We start from the raw sequence: 20,261 nt of genomic DNA on the forward strand, positions 1-20,261 counted from the left end.
ATAAAGTACAGCAAGGGGACTAAACGGACAGCCATACGGAGTACCTCTGCTAATGGTAAGTGTGGCAGAGAAGTTGTTGCTGATCTGCACTAACTTGGGTCAGTCTATCGGTGAGAAAATCTGAGATTTAAGAATGGTTAAAAGGACGAGCCAGGGAACAATAAAGCGAGTGACAGTAAGAGCAGATACTGAGTACTAAGATACTGGAGGATATGCTTAAAGATTTTTAGAGTGTCCCACATGTGAGGCTGGTCAAAAAGGTTCAGTCACTTGTTTTTAAAGATGAAGTAGTAAATTGGATTTGCCATTGGTTTCATAGGAGATGCCAGAGAGCGGTAGTAGGTGGAGGCCTGTGACTAGTGCCGTGCAGCAAGTCTCAGGGAAAAGATTAATTTAACAGATTTTTATATCTTATTGCTTTGAAATGGTAATATATTGTAATTATTGAATTTCTCTCACCAAACTCTAGCAGTGTATCCAAACTCAAATGCTGATAATAAATTCTCCCACAGTTATAACCTCATTCCATTCTCATGTTAAGTTAAACCAATGATATAGATTAGCGTTAATGATACACAAAGATAAAGCTTCTTAGTTAAATGGAAAAGGTACAAAAATTTATTTTCTATGTCGAACAGATATTTAGGACCCAAAAAGTATATATTGGGATGATAAATTAATATATCTTTATTTCAAACAAACACTGATCATGAAACTCTGATATTACACCTATATTTAAATAGCAAATTCTGGATAAGTTTGCAGATGTATCTTTTACATTATGGAGGGTGCTGAGCCGAACATACTTTCTGCAGTTAAGTAAGTCTTTCATCATATTTATTTGGCTCTTTTTAACTCTTGCTTCGTTGCCCAGCAATTAGTCTGCAAGCCATATCTAGTCATTAGAGATTTCTTTCTAGCCCTCTCCGGTATTAATAGATGACTATATTGATCAAATTGTTAGGGCATATATTCCTCCATGAGGTGTGTAAACTTTCAGATCTTTTAAACATTAGTCAGGTAGACCACCAAGAAGTTGCTCAGTTGACAGGTTATGGCTTTTTCCGTACTTTGTGACATATATGATTTGCTTGACTCTTGTGGGTCTTACAACAGGAAGCCACCACCTGGTGCTGAAATAACTGTCAACAATAGACTATAAATAGATAATAGAAAAGTCCTGAAGAAGGATCTCGTCCTTCTTTCCCATCATTCCCACAATCCTGATTGAGAGTTGCAGAACGTGGGTCTCCGTACCTCCCCTGCAACTGGATCCTAACCAAAAGACCACAATCTGCGTGGATTGGTGATAACATATCCTCAATGATGATCAAAGCTGGTGCACCTCAGGGGCGTGTGCCTAGCCCACTGCTCTGCTCTCTCTACACCCATGACTGTGTGACTAGACATAGCTCAAATACCATCTATAAATTTGCTGATGATACAACCATTGTTGGTAGAATCTCAGATGGTGATGAGAGGGCGTACAGGAGTGAGGTATGCCAACTAGTGGAGTGGTGCCACAGCAATAGCCTTGCACTCAATGTCAGTAAGACGAAAGAGCTGATTGTGGACTTCAGGAAGGCTAAGACGAAGGAACACATACCAATCCTTATAGAGGGATCAGAAGTGGAGAGAGTGAGCAGCTTCAAGTTCCTGGGTGTCAAGATCTCTGTGCATTTAACCTGGTCCCAACATATCGAAGCAGTTATAAAGAAGGCAAGACAGCAACTATACTTCATTAGGAGTTTGAAGAGATTTGGTATGTCAACAAATACACTCAAAAACTTCTAGAGATATACCGAGGAGAGCATTCTCACAGGCTGCATCACTGTCTGGTATGGGGGGTGGGGGGCTACGGCACAGGACTGAAAGAAGCTGCATAAGGTTGTAAGTTTAATCAGCTCCATCTTGGCCTCTAGCCTACAAAGTACCCAGGACATCTTCAAGGAGCAGTGTCTCAGAAAGGCAGCTTCCACCATTAAGGACCTCCGGCACCCAGGGCATGTCCTTTTCGCAATGTTACCATCAGGTAGGAGGTACAGAAGCCTGAAGTCACTCACTGAGTAATTCAGAAACAGCTTCTTCCCTCTTCCATCCAATTCCTAAATGGACATTGAAGTCTTGAACACTACCTCACTTTTTAAATATATATTATTTATGTTTTTGCACAATTTTTAATCTATTCAATATACATATACCGTAATTGACTTAGTTATTTATTTATTATTAATACTGTTTTTTTTCCCTTCTATATTATGTATTGCATTGAACTGCTGCTGCTTAGTTAACAATTTTCACAACACATGCCGGTGATAATAAACTTGATTCTGATTCTGAAACGTTGACTGTGTATTCACTTCCAAAAATGCTGCCTGATCAGAGGAGTTCCTTCAGCATTTTGTGTCTGTTGCTTTGGATTTCCAGCATTTGCAGAATTTCTCATGTTTATAATAGAAAAGTCTTTGATTATGCAATGACCAATGGAGAGCTGTTTTAGTACCACTGTGTTGCTAATTCTTTGTTGGTTCCAGTCAACAAAGGGCAAGGAATAAAGTCTTCAGATGGAGTGATGTGGAGTACATGGTTAACTAGAAATGCACCAATTCCTCCTTCAAAGAAACTCACATTTAGTTTGTAGTTTCTTTGACTCTCTCACCTTGAGAATCCATGTCTGATCATGAGCCATTAACACTTGGTAAGGATGTTTACAGAATAGTCATTATTCTTTATTGGCTTGGCAAACAAGATCTCACAAAATCTCAGACTGTTTGTTGTGCTTTTTGGGGAATGAAGATGGAAGGTGCAGGGTGTGTGCTCATGAGGGAGAATGAGCGTGAGTTAAATCAGCTAACCTGAACCATGCCCGGATCTTACACTGCCAAGTAATATTTTGGCAAGTTGTTACCAATCACAATGGAACCAACCACTGGCTTTCATTATACAGTATTCGACCTCTGGCAGAGAGATAGAAATTGCCAGATAATTATAGCTTGCATTATAGTCTGTATTCACAATGTAAATTAGTAATTTATTATTGATTTAATACATAAAATTAGAATTAATTTTTAAAGCTGTCAATATTTTAAAGAACATAACGGACAATTAGGATCAAAAAAGCCTGCATTGTTCCTTAATTTCCAGGATTGACAAGGGCCTTGAAATGATTTCACTCAAATGATGCCATCAAATTGTTTGGCTCCAGTCCAAACAGAAACAAGGTCAGCTCCATCAGATTCACTCCAGTGTCAGACACATGGCTTTGTTTGGTTAAAATAAAGCATGATTCATGAGAATGGCCCTCAGAATTTACTTAGGTTTTCAGTCCATCTACCCATAAAAAGTGTGTACCACTGGTCCACAACATACTCCAGGTATTACTTTTTCTGTGATACCTGTGGTCCATGGGTGACGGCTTCATTTAGGGGATCTCCAATAACATACTTCTGTGCGAGGGTGATGCTCTTGCAAACAAATTCTTTGTAGATTGATTCCTCCACAAATATTCTGGATCCTGCCAAACAGCACTGTCCCTGATTGAAGAACAGACCATGATGAGCTTGCTCCACGGCATAGTCCACTGCAAAATATAAGTCAGGTTGGCATAGTCATTCACTCTCGAAAACATGCAATATCATTCTGGGATCTTGAAAAATTTAGTTTATTTATCAGTCTGCAAATCCGGAATTAAAATGAAATCTAGCCCTATGGGACTTTTTTTTAGAATCCTTAAACAGTACTTTTATGTCATCACACAGAATATGCATTGATGTCCTTTGACACCAGGTCATAAATTTGATGACAAATTAGTTATATTCTTAATCAAGTTGACTTTCAAATTATTCAAGTTGACTAGATCTATTCATAGAATAGCAACATCCACAGTAGTTTATTCAGACAGTCAAGTGAAGAAGCAGTGAATGGAGAGGTATGCACCTTATGCAAGTAAATTGGGATTAGTTTGGATTGCCATCATGGTGGGCAAAGACAAAATGGTCCAAAGGACCTGTTCCTTATCTATTTTCTATATTTACATGAACATTGAACACATTGTTACAATTCTATGTATGAAGTTATTAGTTAATAGATTATGGAATTCATTATAGAAATAAATCACCTATTGCTATACTTCACTCCAAAAAAATTCAGGTTCTATGGCATAACTTTTCACAATCACATGCAACAGTTCTTGTTGATCTTTCACCCACAATAGATGGAAATTCTGGAAGAATGTGTACTATCCCTCGCTTCATTGAGAAGGTTCAGATAATCTATCATTTCACAATATTTTCTTAGTAGCATCATTATTGTTGACAGAGCAGAGCCCTTTGAATAGGGTATTGTTCATTGTCAGGCTGTTAAACAGAGGGTGACAAGTTTCACAGTGTACTTGGAGATCAAAGGCTAGTTCATCAGTTGAAGTTTATGTCAACTGAGAGTGATGAAAATGTGGTTAGTTCATCAATCATGTATCAGGGTTAAATAGTTAACTCAGCTAAATGCATTGAGCTCTGGTACCTTGAGTGACTTTGATCTTGATAAATTACCCTGGTAAAGTAGTTTTAAAGTCAGATTTGGATCAATAAGATCTTGCTCTTAATATTACATCATAGATTAAATATTTGCATCATCTGTACATAACTATTATACTTCACAAGGGTAACAGCAAAATGGAGGGAGAATGAAAGACTTGGCAACTATCTGTAACTGCCATTTTCAGGTTAATGAATCACTGATTGAATCTTAAGCACTATTAATGTATTAAAAGCAGACATCTAAAGTAACATGTTCTGCAGAGCAGTAATTTTGAGAATCTCAAATTCATCAGTCGCTGTGCTCCAGCATATAAATGGTGAAAAACCAAAATAAATTATTGTATAACAAAAGCCCTACAATCAGACTACAGCTCTGTCTACCTTTATAGCAACTGTTATCTATAATTTTCCAAGATGTTTTGGCATATTTCACAGGAATAGCATGTATTATTGAAATTTGATTACAAACACTGTAGGTTTTATCTTTGTCATTGACGTTAATCTCCAAATGTGCCTAATTGTTGCCTACTATACATGCAACTGATAATTGTTTAAAGGGATAATTATTCAAAAATTGGCTAATATGCAAGCTTTGAAAGGGAGAACACAACAGCTGTGAAGATCCCTGCTGCACCTGATGACCCTGTGATCTCTGTCTCAGGGGCCAAAGTTAGGCTGTCTTTAAAGAGAGTGAACCTTCGAAAGGCGGAGGTCCAGATGCAGTACCCTGTAAGGATCTGAAAACCTGTGCCAAAAAAGCTAGCAGGAGTATTCAAGAACATTTTCAACCTCTCACTGCTATGGGTGGAAGTTACCAATTGCTTCAATAAGGCAACAATTATACCAGTGCCTAAGAAGAATAATGTGAGCTGTCTTAATGATTATCAGTCGGTAGCACTCACATCGACAGTGATGAAATACTTTGAGAGGTTGGGCATGACTAGACTGAACTCTTGCCTTAGCAAGGACTGGACCCATTGCAATTTGCCTATCGCCACAACAGGTCAACGGCAGATGCAATCTCAGTGGCTCTCCACGTGCAGACCAGTTTAATATTGACAATATTCTTGCGGACCGGCCGACCCGGGGGGGGGGGGGGGTGGGAAGGGTTGTCAACGGACGGGAGTAGCAGTCAAATACGTTGTGCTTACCCCGAGAAAGACTACAATGACCATGAAGCCTTGCGCGGGCACCTGTGTGCCTGTGTGCACGTGCCGATTTTTTCCTAAAAATTGTTTTTGGCGATTCTGTTCGGGGGGTGGGGGGGGGGGTGGTGTTCATCACGACCAGAATATAGGTGATAAGTGGCCTATACACTCAATTTCGTTTCTAAAGGGGTATATCCAACAAATTTAATATTAAACACACAGCGCATATTTTCCTCCTATGAATATAGTGATAAGTCAATTATTAGGGGAGGATAGGGGCTTGAAGTAAGTGTTGAACAAACTTCCAGCAGAAGTGGTACAGGCAGGTTTGATATTATCATTTAAAGAAAAATTGGATAGGAATATGGACAGGAAAGGGATGGAGGGTTATGGGCTGAGTGCAGGTCAGTGGGACTAGGTGAGATTAGCATTCGGCACGGACTAGAAGGGCAGAGATGGCCCATTTCTGTGCTGTAATTGCTATATGGTTATATAAGTCACTTATAATCAATAGCATCATAACATTTTAAGTAACATTTGGATATTAAACACACAGCACATATTTTCCACGTATGAACATATAAAATCATTGCAACACACCAATATCGCTGAATCAGTGGGAGCCCTGGGCTTGTTTTCCTGCAACAACACGATCCCATAGAGGGGTGATGGGAGACAGCGTTACTCGAACGGGGTTCCTTATGTCCAGTCTATTCCGCAATTTAGTTTTCGTTGCATTCATTGCAGAGATATGTTGGAAATGGAAGCAACATTTTCAGTGCTTTCATGCCTATCTCAGGATATTTAGCCTTGACTTTGATCCAGAATGCCGGCAGAGATGTTATGTCAAACATACTTTTCAGCCCGCCGTCATTTGCAAGCTCGAGGAGTCGATCTCCTTCCTGCGCTGACATGGATGACGCACGGGTAATGACCGCGTGTGCGTTCAAGCTCAACAGTGGGCGTGACAGGGAATGAGGAAAGGTTTCCTTGCAGCCTGGTGGTTGGGGACTGCTGCTTTAGACCACCTGGACAACATAAATATCTACGTCAGGATGTTGTTCATCGACGATAGCTCAGCATTTAATACCATCATTCCCACAATCCTGATTGAGAAGTTGCAGAATATGGGCCTCTGTACCTCCCTCGGTAATTGGATCCTCATCTTCCTAACCAGAATACCACAATCTGTGCAGATTGATGATAACATATCCTCTTCGCTGACGATCAACACTGGTGCACCTCAGGGGTGTGTGCTTAGCCCACTGCTCTACTCTCTATATACACATGACTGTGTGGCTAGGCATAGCTCAAATACCATCTTTAAATTTGCTGACGATACAACCATTGTTGGTAGAATCTCAGGTGGTGACGAGAGAGTGTACAGGAGTGAGATATGCCAACTAGTGGAGTGGTGCCACAGCAACAACCTGGCACTCAACGAAAGTAAGACAAAAGAGCTGATTGTGGACTTGCGGAAGGGTAAGACAAAGGAACACATACCAATCCTCATAGAGGGATCAGAAGTGGAGAGAGTGAGCAGTTTCAAGTTCCTGGGTATCAAGATCTTTGAGGATTTAACCTGGTCCCAACATATCGATGCAGTTATAAAGAAGACAAGACAGCGGTTATACTTCATTAAGAGTCTGAAAAGATTTGGTATGTCAACAAATACGCCCAAAAACTTCTAGAGATGTACCATGGAGAGCATTCTGACAGGCTGCATCACTGTCTGGTATGGGGGGGGGGGGGCGGGGTACTCCATAGGACCGAAAGAAGCTGCAGAGGGTTGTAAATCTAGTCAGCTCCATCTTCGGTATTAGCCTACAAAGTACGCAGGACATCTTCAGGGAGTGGTGTCTGAGAAAGGCAGCGTCCGCCATTAAGGACCTCCAGCACCCAGGGCATGCCCTTTTCTGACTGTTACCATCAGGTAGGAGGTACAGAAGCCTGAAGTCAAACACTCAGAAATTCAGGAACAGCTCCTTCCCCTCTGCCATCCGATCCCTAAATGGACATTGAACCCTTGGACACTACCTCACTTTTTTAAACACACAGTATTTCTGTTTTTTGCACGATTTTTAATCACTAATTTCATTGAACTGCTGCTGCTAAGTTAACAAATTTGCCAGTGATCATAAACCTCATTCTGAAGTTCTGAAGCTCTGAATTTTCTACAGGGGTGACCTTTCAAATCCACCACATTGCATGTAAATTCCAAAGCAAAATTATAAACTCAGTAACTTTACTTCTGAAAAAAAAACATAAGCATACACAAGGATGAAGAACACATTCCTCCATAGAGGAACATGAAGAAATTGCCCATTTGGTCTGACATCTACATTCCAGAATGCTAGATAATTGGCAATTGTGACAAAGAAAAACCTGCCCAGCCCTTCCTTTCACCTACAGCAAAACTTGTTCAACACCATCAAGGAACACAGCAGTCTGTATAATTGGTGCTTTTGCCATTGGTATTGGCTATCTTCATTGCATCTTCGCACTCTAGTTACAGTGTGCTCAATCTAGTTTAAGTGTTGCAACATCTGAAAATGCTTCGTGAGGTGCTTTCCTGTTCTTGATATCTATCACCATGAAAGACAAGGGTACCAAAGTCATGGAAATGCTACTGATTTATGTAGTTGTCCAGATCACACACCACTCCTATTTGAACCTTTGTCTCAGATCATTCTGTATCCCTCAATAAAAATAAGCTAAAGCACCTCAAAAACAGGCATGGTCAATAGTACAATTTTGGCAATATCCCCTAATTTGTCAGCAAATAAAAATACAGAAGAGTTATCTAATAACCATGAAACATTATTTTAAATAACTTAAAGTACTAACAGTCTGCATCGGCGAATATGATGTTTGGGCTCTTCCCTCCAAGTTCCAGTGTTACTCTCTTTAGATTACTCTTGCCAGCAGCCTCCTGTATTAGTTTACCAGTCTAGGTGGGAATAATAATTATGCATATGAATACGACAACAGCATAAGAAAAATATTGACCATTCATTGTACTAAAATGTTTCATACACAAGTAATAGCATTGAAATTTACTGCATGATATTTCAGAGGCAAACAGAGAAAGGCAGCAATACTGTAATTGGAAAACATTTTTTTCCTTTTTATATGGTCACATTTCTGCAAATTGCTTAACCACATGGAGACGACCACCTTTGAAAAATCTTCCTAATTATCTTTGTCATAATTAGGAAGACCTGCATTATCTTTGCAGAATATATTTGAACCTGTCAGATTAGAAGATTTTAGCTTTACTTTTTATTATATGCCAATTTAAACTGATGTCAGTGGGATGATGTTAGAGGTATCTGCGGACAGGTGAAGAATAGTTTAGTGGAAAAATTGTTTTTGATTGATTTCCATTGGCTTCTTCTAATAACTCCTGCAAGAAGGGACAAATAGGGTCATTTTCAAATAACTGAACATTATGTAAGATATAATGTATTTTTTCACACCCTCTGATATAATGCAGTGTGCCGAAATAGGAAGTCAGCTGTATTAAGCCTGGTAGCTATAGAAAAGATTATGCTTAAACTACTTATCTAATGAACAATTTCCTGAGCTATCCTTTCAATTTGGACCTGTTCCTGCTCATTTAAGCTCTGTGAATTGTTTTGTGAAGAGCTCTCTAATCTGTTCCCAACTGTATATCATAACGGACCTTAATGTCTACATGCTGGTGCAAGGAAGGCTGACAATGAATAGTGATGGGCATTCAGAAGTCCTCTTCTTCTGACTTTTGTTTCTGCACAGCTCAGCTTAACGTAGACAGGTGGAAATACAAGATTTGTTAGCACATAAAAGAAATGGCTAGAATTTGAGTGACAATATTGTACACCCATTGTACTGTGTGTGAATGAGTGCAACAGAACTAAGTGAATAAAGAATAAAAGAAAAGGTCCAAAGCCTTATCTTTGGGTGAACGTGTCTTCACCCGTGTTTAATGCCAATCTGATAGTTTCCAAAATCAGAGGTCAAAAACTCAAAGTAAATTTATTATCAAAGTACATGTATGTCACCATATACAACCCTGAGATACACTTTCTTGGGGACATATTCAATAAATCTATAGAATAATAGCCATAACAGAATCAATGAGAGATTACCCAACTTGGGCATTCAACTAGAGTGTAGAACGCAACAAACTGTTCAAAATTCAAAAAGGAAGAAATAATAATGATAAATTAATATGCAATAAATATTGAGAACATAAGATAAAGATTTCTTGAAAGTGAGTCTATTTGTAGTGGGACAATTTCAATGACTGGGCAGGTGAAGATGACTGAAATTATCCGCTTTGATTCAATAGCCTAATGTTGAGGGGGTAGTCACTTCTTCTTGATGATAGCAACGAGAAGAGAGTGTGACCTGGGTGGTGGGAGTCCCTGATGATGGATGCTGCTTTCCTGCAACAGAGTTTCATGTAGATGTGCTCAGTAGTTGGGAGGGCTTTAGCTATGATGGGCTGAGCCGTATCCACTAGTTTTTGGAGGATTTTCCATTCAAGGACAGATACTAATGTCAGAAAATCCTCATGTAGGCTATGATTTCATGGAGAATGTGCAAATAACTTTCAGTTATTACCTACCACACGATATTGGAGAAAGTTTGATGCCTTTTTCCTTGGAAGTTACATGTATATTTATAGTATTTATGTTTCAATTGGACTGGTTCTTCAGTGCAGAACCTTTTTGGTACTGTGAGTAAATGAAGTGAAGCAAACATATATATATATATATATATATATATATAAAATGGACCCTTATAATTATATATATATAAAATGGACCCTTTACTTTGTTTGTTGTAGTTTAAAGTATTTTGTCAATACAATTTTAATTCATTATATTGGTGTGAGCGTAAACTATATTATTGCTTTTGGGTGAATGGTAAATTTGCAGGGGTGTGTCAGTATTAATACAATTAATAGTCTTATTTTCCCTTAAAGGAACATGCAATTTTTTAATATTTTGTATTGACCAAATCATTATCTACCCTGGACCTGTTTATACTGGAAATGACACTTTCACCTTTATTCCCCATGCTTTGTCAAGTTATGTTGCTGTTCATTTGTATTTTAGGTAATAGTTAACTCATTATGAGCCTACAGTGAGAGTGTGGCGTATGAAAGCACCGTCTTTAAGACATTTGGGTATGGGCTTTGTTAGTGAGACCCGACATAGATTAGGGGGCCACTTCGTCAAGCACTTTCACACTATCTACAACAAGCAGGATTTCTGGGTGGCCAACCATTTTAATTCCAATCTACATTCTCATATTGACATGTCAGTTCATGGTCTCCTCTACTGCCATGAAGAGGTCAATCTCAGTTTGGAGAAGCAACACCTCATATTCCGTCTGGGTAGCCTCCAACCTGACAGCATGATCATAGATTTCTCTAACTTACAGTAATTTCTCCCCCTCCACCTTCTTTCTTTTCCCCATTCTAGCACTTTTGTTACCCCTTCTCTTCTCCCCATCTGCCTGTCATCGCCTTCTGGTGCCCTTCCTCCTCCCCTTCTCCCATGGTCCATTCTCCTCTCCTGTCAGATTCCTTCTTCTCCAGTCCTTTACCTTTTCCACCTATCACCTCCCAGCTACTCACTTTTTACCCCTCCCCCACCCACCTACCTTCTCCCTCACCTGGCTTCACCTAACACCTTCTAACTTGTACAGGCCCCCCGTTCCCCCACCTTCTTAATCTGACTCCTTCCCCTTCCTTTCCAGTTCTGATGAAGGGTCTTGACCTGAAATGTCAATCTCTTTAGTCCTTTCCATATTGCTGCCTGACCTGCTGAGTTCCTCAGCATTTTCTGTGTGTAACTTTGGATTTCCAGCATTTTACCTTTATGGGTTATAGAATGCTGCTGTGAACAGTTTTGAAGATATAGTATGAGGCAGTCCATTATAAACAGTGCACAGTGGAAGTATTGGTCATATACAAATGGATGCTGAAGAAACTCCTCATCCACTATATATCAATCAACGCCCCATCTACCACATTGTAGTAGTGAGGAAACTAGCGCTATGGGGCATAATCTTACGATAAAAGGTTGATCACTTAAACCGAGATGAAGAGGAATTTCTTTTCTCAGTCTTCTAGTCCAGAGAGCTGTGGTGCCTGAGTCATTGTGTACTCGAGTCCGAGACTAATAGATTGTTGGATTACGGGGCATCAGGGAAAAAGGGCTTGGTTAGGAAAATGGAATTGAGGCTTCGCACTTGACCACAAAACTGCAGAGAGATGTGGACACAGCTCAGAGTATTATGTGAACCAGACTCCTCTCTAAGGACTCTGTATATACTTTTCACTGCCTCAGTAAAATGGCCAGCATAATCAAAGATACCTCCAATCCCAGACATTCTCTCTTCTACACTCTCCCTTTGGGCAGAAGATATAAAAACCTGAAAACACACACCACCAGGCTCAAGGACAGCTTCCATCTTGCAGTTATCGGACTATTGAATGGACCTCTTGTATGATAAGGTCAGGCACTCTTTGTACTTTGTAGATTTTCCACTTTGTTCTGAGTTGCTATTGTTATACCCTGCACAGTGTAAAGATTTTGACCTGAATAAACAGTATGCAAGCCAAGCCTTTCACTGTATTTTGGTACATGAGATGATAATAAACCAAAAGCAGTACCAATACCGACACAATCTAACTGCCCCATGGGACTTCAGAATTACCCTAGTTCTTGTTGCTTAGTTTCTTTGTTTGCAAAATGATACTTAACAACATTTTCTAAAACAGTTTATAAAATGTTTTGAGGTGATTCACGGCTTTAAAGAGAGTTGGGCTCAATTCCATGTACCTCAGTAGAACCAGTGAAGGCGATTTTATCTATGTCCATATGGCTGGCCATAACTGCTCCTGCAGTTCTTCCATATCCTGGCACAATATTCACCACCCCTGGGGGAAATCCTGCCTACGAGGTGAAATAATAGTCAAATTGATTTACGTACCATGAAACATATAAGAGTACATTATACCTATTGGTTTACAAAGAGCAGAGATGCAATCAGTTGTGGTTATCCATTTGCTGTGCATTGCCAACTTTGATAGAACATAAAGAATAGACTTATGAAAATTAAAGTACCGAAGATCACAAATCCACTTAAATTCATGGAACAGTGTTTATCTTCAATGTAGCTTTCAATACATCAAAAGTGGTTTCTAATTTAAACCACAATGAATGGTGCCTTAATGACACTTGATTAGTCTGCTGGTATTCGATGAGTAAATGCATAATTATTCATTGCATCATTCTTTAGAATTTACTAGATGCAATTAAAATAAGACTTTGTCAAGGATTTTGGTTAAGCTGTTTCAAAATGCAGTGTCTCTTCACTTGGTGGGTGTCACAGAGGTTCTGGAAAAAAACACAAGTTTGATACCCACTTTAAACTTGAATAATTTGGTATATTTAGTTACAAAATTGTTTTGTTCATAAAGGTGTAAAATCGAATTCATTAGATTGGTTGTATGATTTGTCTTGGTTATTCATAATGCGAGCACAAGAGGAAGATGGAAAACAGAGTGGTTGCTTTGCTCAACAATAATTAGAAAATTTGAAATCATTTTCAAGGCTGGGCCTCATTGACGTTCACCTATTAGAGTGCAAGAGTGATGCTCTGAGTGTTTGGCCTAGCTAAGCAGGGGAGAAAATGTTCCAGCTTTAATTGTAGCTTTGGAGGGGCTGTCCTTCTTTTTTGAGATTGTACTGTGATCTGAAACAGATTTTTAGCAAAAATCAGCTTGTGCGTCTTACAGGAAAAAGATTGTTAGAATTGTTGCTTAATGCAGAGTAACAAAAAAAAAAGAAATTAAAGTAAAAGCTTCCTGAAAGAAAATCTGAATTTTCCTTTGAAAGTTTGAAAGATAACCCAATACAAAATTTAAATTTGATGGTGTCAAAAGTTCTGTTTAACCATGTTACATTCTTTGAAATTCATTATGATGATCCATGGGAAAATGGAAGAAAAGCATTCCAATACTGCTGTGTCAGTATAGCCAAGTATTTGGGACATGCATTTCAGCTTTTAAAAACTGCATAAAGCAAAATTTCAAACTATGTGCAATAGCCTTTTAACATCCAGGCTTGGTATATCTCATGAATATCTCTTGAGTTGTTCATGTTTGTTAAACGAGCTTAAATTTTGCTCTCAAGGTATCAGCTATTTACTTAGATTATTCAAGAAAATATGTTGATTTTTAAGACTATTTGAAACATAGTAAATTATGCCAAGTTTTAAATTCAATCTTACTTTTAGACAGAGTGGAAAAGCAAAGATTACCATTGCTGCAGACATTTGACTGATCCAGTCTTAGAAAACAACATCAATGCTCTTTTCCTGTGGAAGTTAATTTTTAATTTTCAATGGCAAAATTCCACCCTCCCTATGTTTTAAAAATAGGAACAATGTCATAGTGTGTTACTAGAGCTGAACAATTATGAAAAACCTTATTATTGTTTTGATCCATGTTAATAGAGAGCTCAGAATGTTTTGGTAACAATGCCAAGTGTTCTATAGATATTATGTAGCAATGAAAAACTGAAACTTTGTTTCTGAGAAAAGTTTACCCCAGATTAACAGTTAAATTCAAAACTCAGTAAAGCAGGAAGTTTTGCATCTTTTATGGCAAATACTGGTTAAGATGCCCAAGGACATCAACTCAAGCTTGACTTGACCCAGACCTTTAGTATGAAGTGAAAGAAAAACGATTAACTAATTCCATTTCGAAGTCTACAGCTCTAGTAAATAATTTACTTGCTGTGGCTTATGAAATGCCATCTTAGCTGCTGAATTTCACCATTTATAATCAAACCAATCTGAAACAAAAGTGAATAGTTTATCATAAATGAGCCAGAAAAGGATGTAAAGAATTTGAACCTGAAGAGGTTGTAAAGAATGAATTGCTGAATTATGATGAAAATAGCAAGAGTCACTACAAGTGCTACGGTAGAAAAGACACCCCAATGCTGAAAAAACTATCCGAGGTATATGACTGTGCTTGATTGAAATTCAATCCAGGTTCTAAACATGACAAAATAGGTGTCATTAATACAGGCTCCAGTTGCAATTGCAGGGACAATTTGCTGGACATAAGAATTAGCAAGACCAAATGGCTGAGATTTCATAGCAAGGTCTGAGGGCTTGGAGCACCAGGAGGTTTATCAGCAGTTGCTGGCAGCAAGCTCCCGTTTTAACTTGGAGCTCGTTGTTGTGATTTAGGTGTATTATGCAATCCTAAAAGAGACATCAGCTTTTTTTTTTGGAATATTCAAGGGTCCTAAAGCGGTTTTTTGGACAGTTGCCAGTAACTACAATAGGAAATTCATTGCCCCTTTATTTTCACCCACTTTATCTCTGCAAATGCATGTAACAAAAGGTCAGAATCATTTTTGTAGCATAATCTCTTGGATGGTGTTCAAAATTCACAGACACTTTTTTAATGTATAGTCTTCGTCGCAACCATTCCATACTTATAAATATGAACTTATGAATGAATAGCTGCAAAAAGTCAATTGAATTCATGACTCTCAATTTTAATCAAATACCTCTTTGATTAATGCTCCCATGTACAGTGCAGTCAGAGGAGTTTGTTCAGCTGGTTTAATAACCACTGTGTTGCCACAGCAAAGAGCAGGAGCAAGCTTCCATGCAAACATCAGCAGCGGGAAGTTCCACTAAAGTGACAAAAATAGAAACTATGTTAACAATATCAAATTTTATTAAAGATTGAAATGTAGATCAACGAATAAAATTCTATCATTGCACTACAATTATACCATTATGGGGTAATAATAGTCTGTTGAAATTCAGAGTGACACGATACATACTTTTGACAAATTATCTCCTCCACTGAAGCCTCAAAGTTAATATTGTTCAGCATTCTACTGGAAATGTATAACTAGAAAAAGGTTACAAGTTCTCCCTATGTCTGGCTTATGTATAGCCCATATGTATTAGTGAGCATTTGGGACACTGTTGGGATGGATTTGCCAGCTGTTGTAAGGCCACACGCATCTTCATCTACCTGGGAACTTGATTCATGGCTGCAATTCTGACTTGTAAATTGACTGGGTTATGAACAATTTATTTATGCAGAACCCTGTTGTAATCTCGGAAGGATTTGTTCGTCTCCTTCAGTCAGAAATGGGAGAATCCATAGTGGAGAAAAATGAATGGTAAGGCAATTATCTGAAAAAATTGCTTCAGTTTTTATTTTAAGAGTTTTTATTTTAAATTCTCAGAAAAGTGCTGAGAAGCTAAGACTCTGATGAAAATGGGGAACTAAAAAAAAGAAATCTGTATTAACAAAAACATAGTCTGAAGAAATTAATGGTGCTGAAAGCCACTATGTCTTCAGGGCAGGATGATCTAAATAAGGTAGTCATGGAATTTTTTGTTGCAATGGTTTCATCTTCCAAAATCTACTACAGAACAGTCCATCAGATTTGAGAGTGGCAAATATAAAACTGTTGTTTTCAAATACAGGGAACTGCAGACTGGAGGGTTTAATGTCAGTAGTAGGGGAAATGGTAGAGTCCCTTATAAAGGATGTGATAACAGGAATAAATAGAATCATATTGAATTTATGAAATGAAATCACTTTTCAGAATCCTACTGGAGCTTTTAGAAGATGCAATAGATGAAATAGAAAAGGAAAACCAGTGAATGAGTGTATTGGGATTTTCAGAAGTCCACATAAGAAATTAGAAAGCAAAAAGAAACAGAGATAAGAACATAATATCTTGCCACAGAATGAAAAATAATTATATATGGAAAGCAGAGCATGGTGTGTGTAGGGATGGGAAAGAGACTTCTTTTGCTGTTGGCTTGTTTTGTTCTGTTGTTGTTGCTTGTGTTGTTCTGTAGAACATTGTGAGCATGCTGTGTTCATGCTGAAATGTGTGACAGTACATGCGGGCTGCCTCCAGCACATCATCCAGTGTGCTGGCTGTTAACACAAATGCCATATTTCACTGATCATTTCAATGTTCATGAGATAAATGTCTGAATTGGAATCTGAATCGAAGAGAGTGACTAGTGGGGAACCAGAAAATGGTCTTGATCCTCTTCTTCACAGGCAGTCCCTTGAGATTGAGATGGATTCCTTCCACTTTGATTCTCTGGGTTTTGAGGTGGGTGATGAGGTCAATGTGGAACCATATTACACTTCCACAGATGGAGCTGGTTGTGTGTTCCTTCTTCTACTTATGCTGGGTTTCTGTGCACTTCTGATCCTTAATGTCCCTTCTCCACTCCCAGGCTGGAGATTCCTTCAAGGAAACTCTCAGCACATTGTTGAACCCTTTCTTCTAATCATCTGACAATAATTTCCATGATAAAACTTTGGGAATCTCGCATCAGCGTGCAAATATAGTGCACTGTCCAGTGTAATGGATTAAGTATAACTAGGACGTTAGTCCCAGTGATGTTGGTCTGGGAGAGATCCCAAGTGTTTGTTTGCTTGTCCTTTGAGTAAATTTGGAGGGAATTGGAGGAGTTGTTCTCCTACGCTGCAAGAAGTTTTGAATATAGGAGCAAGGATGTCTCATTACAACTATACAGAGCTTTAGTAAGGCTATAATTATACACGACCTTGCGTACTGTGTGCAATTTTGGTTCCGTGACATAAGAACGAAATATTTGCCATAGTGGATGTACAGTAAAGGTTCACTAGAATAGCAGAACTGTTACAAGAAGAGAGACTAGATAACTAAGCCTGTATTAATAGAATGTTCAGAAGTTTAGAAGGATGAAAGATAATTCATTGAAATGTTCAACATTTTGACAGGGCTCAACAGGCTGGATGCAGAAAGAATGTTTCCCCAGCTGAGAGTCTAAAGCCAAGGGTCACTGTCACAAGATATCAGATAAGACATTTGGCAAGTGAGGGCAGCTGAGTTTCTCATTGATGGTGAAGATGTGTAATTCACTACCACAGAAGGCGGTGGATGCCAAGTTGTTGAACATGCTTAGGAAGAAGATACACTTCCGGACGCAAAAGGGATCAAGGAGTTTACAGAGAGGGTGAGCCATTATATAGAGGATCAGACATGGCAAGGGAGTCTAAATGTGCTACTCCTGTTTTTATTTTTCCACTTCTTATACATCTGTACTGAAGCTTTGAATTGAGAGTATAATTCAGCATAAAGGCGACAACAAAGTTATCTGACCTAAACTCCCTTCAGTGGCGGCTTCCCACCATGAACGTAGCATAATAGGCTGCAAGGGAAGATATTGCTAGGTATGTGAACAAAGGAGCTATACAAAATAATGTTGATTCACATAACAGACAGTAAAATTCTTAGATAGCTGTGACTAAATCTACAAATATTGGATTTTTGCCAATGATCTTTCAGCCAACCTTGTTCCCATCAGATATGTATCAGTAATTTAGCAATGAATCAAAATTAACACTCACGTAACCCGTGCAAATTAGTTGCTTTTGCATTAGCATTACTGTACATAGAATTCTTTGAAGTAGCAAATATTAATTATTTATGATTATTCCTCAGTAAAACAGTTTTATTTTTAATTTGGTTGCCTGTTAGACAATCAGTTTTAATTAAATCTAATTAAATGGTTATATTTCATGAGTTCAAGGAGATTTGGTACGTCACTAAATGCCAGCAAATTTCTACCAATGTGCCGTGGAGAGCACTCGAACTGGTTGCATCACCATCGGGTACGGAGGGGCCACGGCACAGGTTTGGAAAAAGCTGCAGAAAGTTGTAAACTCTGCCAGCTCCATCACGGGCACTAGCCGCACCAGCATCGAGGACATCTTTAAATGGCAATGCCTTCAAAAGTGGCATCCATCATTAAGACCCTCATCACCTAATGCATGTCCCCTTCTCATTGCTACCATCAGGGAGGAGGTACAGGAGCCCGAAGACACATATTTAACTTTTCAGGAATGCCTTCTTCCCCACTGCTCTCCGAATGATTTCTGAATGGACAATGAATCCATGAACACTACCTCAATGTTTATTTTGCTCTCCTCTTGCACTACTTACTTAATTTATTTCTTATTGTAATTTATAGTTTTTTATGTATTGCATTATATTGCTGCCACAAAACAACAAATTTCATGATGTTTTCCAGTGATATTAAACCCGATTCTGATTCTGAAATTGCTGAACTTAATAAAGCAATAAGTGATCATTGTGCTCAATAATTTTGAGGATACAGATTAAAACACTAAATGATTTTTGGGAATAGTTTATTGCAAAGGTATAAGTAAAAGTGGGTATGATCACAAAACTATAGTATAGTGCAACAAAAGGACTGTATCTTAGTTCTATTATTTATCATGCCTTGTAAAAGTATTCAGCCCCTAAGCCCCTTGGTTCACATAAACGAATATTACAACCAGGGATTTTGATCAATTTAACTGAGAATTTCTATTTGTGAATCACATGCTCCTTTTTAACAGTAGAACCCAAAAACAGGGAGAATTGTAAAGCAAGACAAATTAAAAATTCAAGAACTAAAATGTCAGTGTTCAGAAGTATTCATCCTCCTTTGCTTCGTACGTAGCTGAACTACTCTCACAGCTATTCCAGCCAGTAGTCTTTTTAGATAAGCCTCCATTAGCTTTATACAACATGATTTGCCCATTCCTCCTTGCAAAATTGCTCAAACTATGCTAGGTTAGTTGGGGAGCAGAGGTGGACAGTAGTCTTAAGTCTTACCAGAGATATTCAATTGGGTAAAGGCTGTACCACTCAAGGACATCAATTTTCTTCACTTGAAGCCACTCTGTGTTTGCTCTGGCAATGTGCTTTGGTCATTGTCTTGCTGAAAGATGGACTTTCTTCCCAGTTTAAGCTTTCTGGCAGAGGCGAACAAGTTTTTATCCAGGATCTCTCTGTATGTGGCAGCATTTAACTTCCCACCAATCCTGAGCAGATTTCCAGTCCCTGCTGCAGAAAAGCATCCCCATAGCATGATGCTACCTCCACCATACTTTACAGTAGGGATGGTGTTAACTGGCTGATGTCCAGTATTAGATTTAAGACACATATACTACTTAGCGTTGAGGCCAAAGAGTTCCACTTTTGTCTTATCCGACAAAAAGACCTTCTTCTACATCCACTGTCACTAAATGATGCTTTGCAAAGTCTTTAATGGCAAGTACATGTGTTTTTTAGTGAGAGCCTCTTCCTTGCCACTCTTCCATAAATATTCCATTCATGTGCAAGACCTTAGAGTTTGTGAAGCCATGAACTTCATCTCCAGTTGCAGCTGCTGACTTCTGCAGCTCACTCAGTGACTGTTGGCATCACAGTAGCCTCTCTCACAAGCACCATTCTTCTCCAGTGACTAAGTTTAGAGGGGTGGCCTGACCTAGGCAGTACGGCTCTGGTTTTGTTTTTTTCTACTTTTTCACAACGGACTGCACTGAGCTCTTAAGTATGTTCAGTACTTTTGAGATGTTATGTACCCTTGCCTAGATTTGTGCTTCTCTATTATAATTTCCTTGACTTGCCTTGAATGCTCATTTGTCTTCATTTTGGTTTGGTCTGTTGAAAATCTA

At 38.7% G+C, this 20,261-nt stretch overlaps 1 protein-coding gene across 1 annotated transcript in view; it reads right to left on the bottom strand.

Moving 5' to 3' along the window:
- LOC134357329 (retinal dehydrogenase 2-like) overlaps window positions 1-20,261 on the bottom strand; it is a 58,332-nt gene that overhangs the window by 13,323 nt on the left and 24,748 nt on the right. The window contains exons 7-10 of the mRNA XM_063068746.1: window positions 15,271-15,399; window positions 12,523-12,636; window positions 8,531-8,633; window positions 3,396-3,580 (exon numbers count right to left, since the gene is read on the bottom strand). Coding sequence (XP_062924816.1) covers window positions 3,396-3,580; window positions 8,531-8,633; window positions 12,523-12,636; window positions 15,271-15,399 — 531 coding nt within the window. The remainder of the gene's footprint in view (window positions 1-3,395; window positions 3,581-8,530; window positions 8,634-12,522; window positions 12,637-15,270; window positions 15,400-20,261) is intronic.

The sequence above is a fragment of the Mobula hypostoma genome, chromosome 16, assembly GCF_963921235.1.
Source record: "Mobula hypostoma chromosome 16, sMobHyp1.1, whole genome shotgun sequence".
Taxonomy (NCBI): domain Eukaryota; kingdom Metazoa; phylum Chordata; class Chondrichthyes; order Myliobatiformes; family Myliobatidae; genus Mobula; species Mobula hypostoma.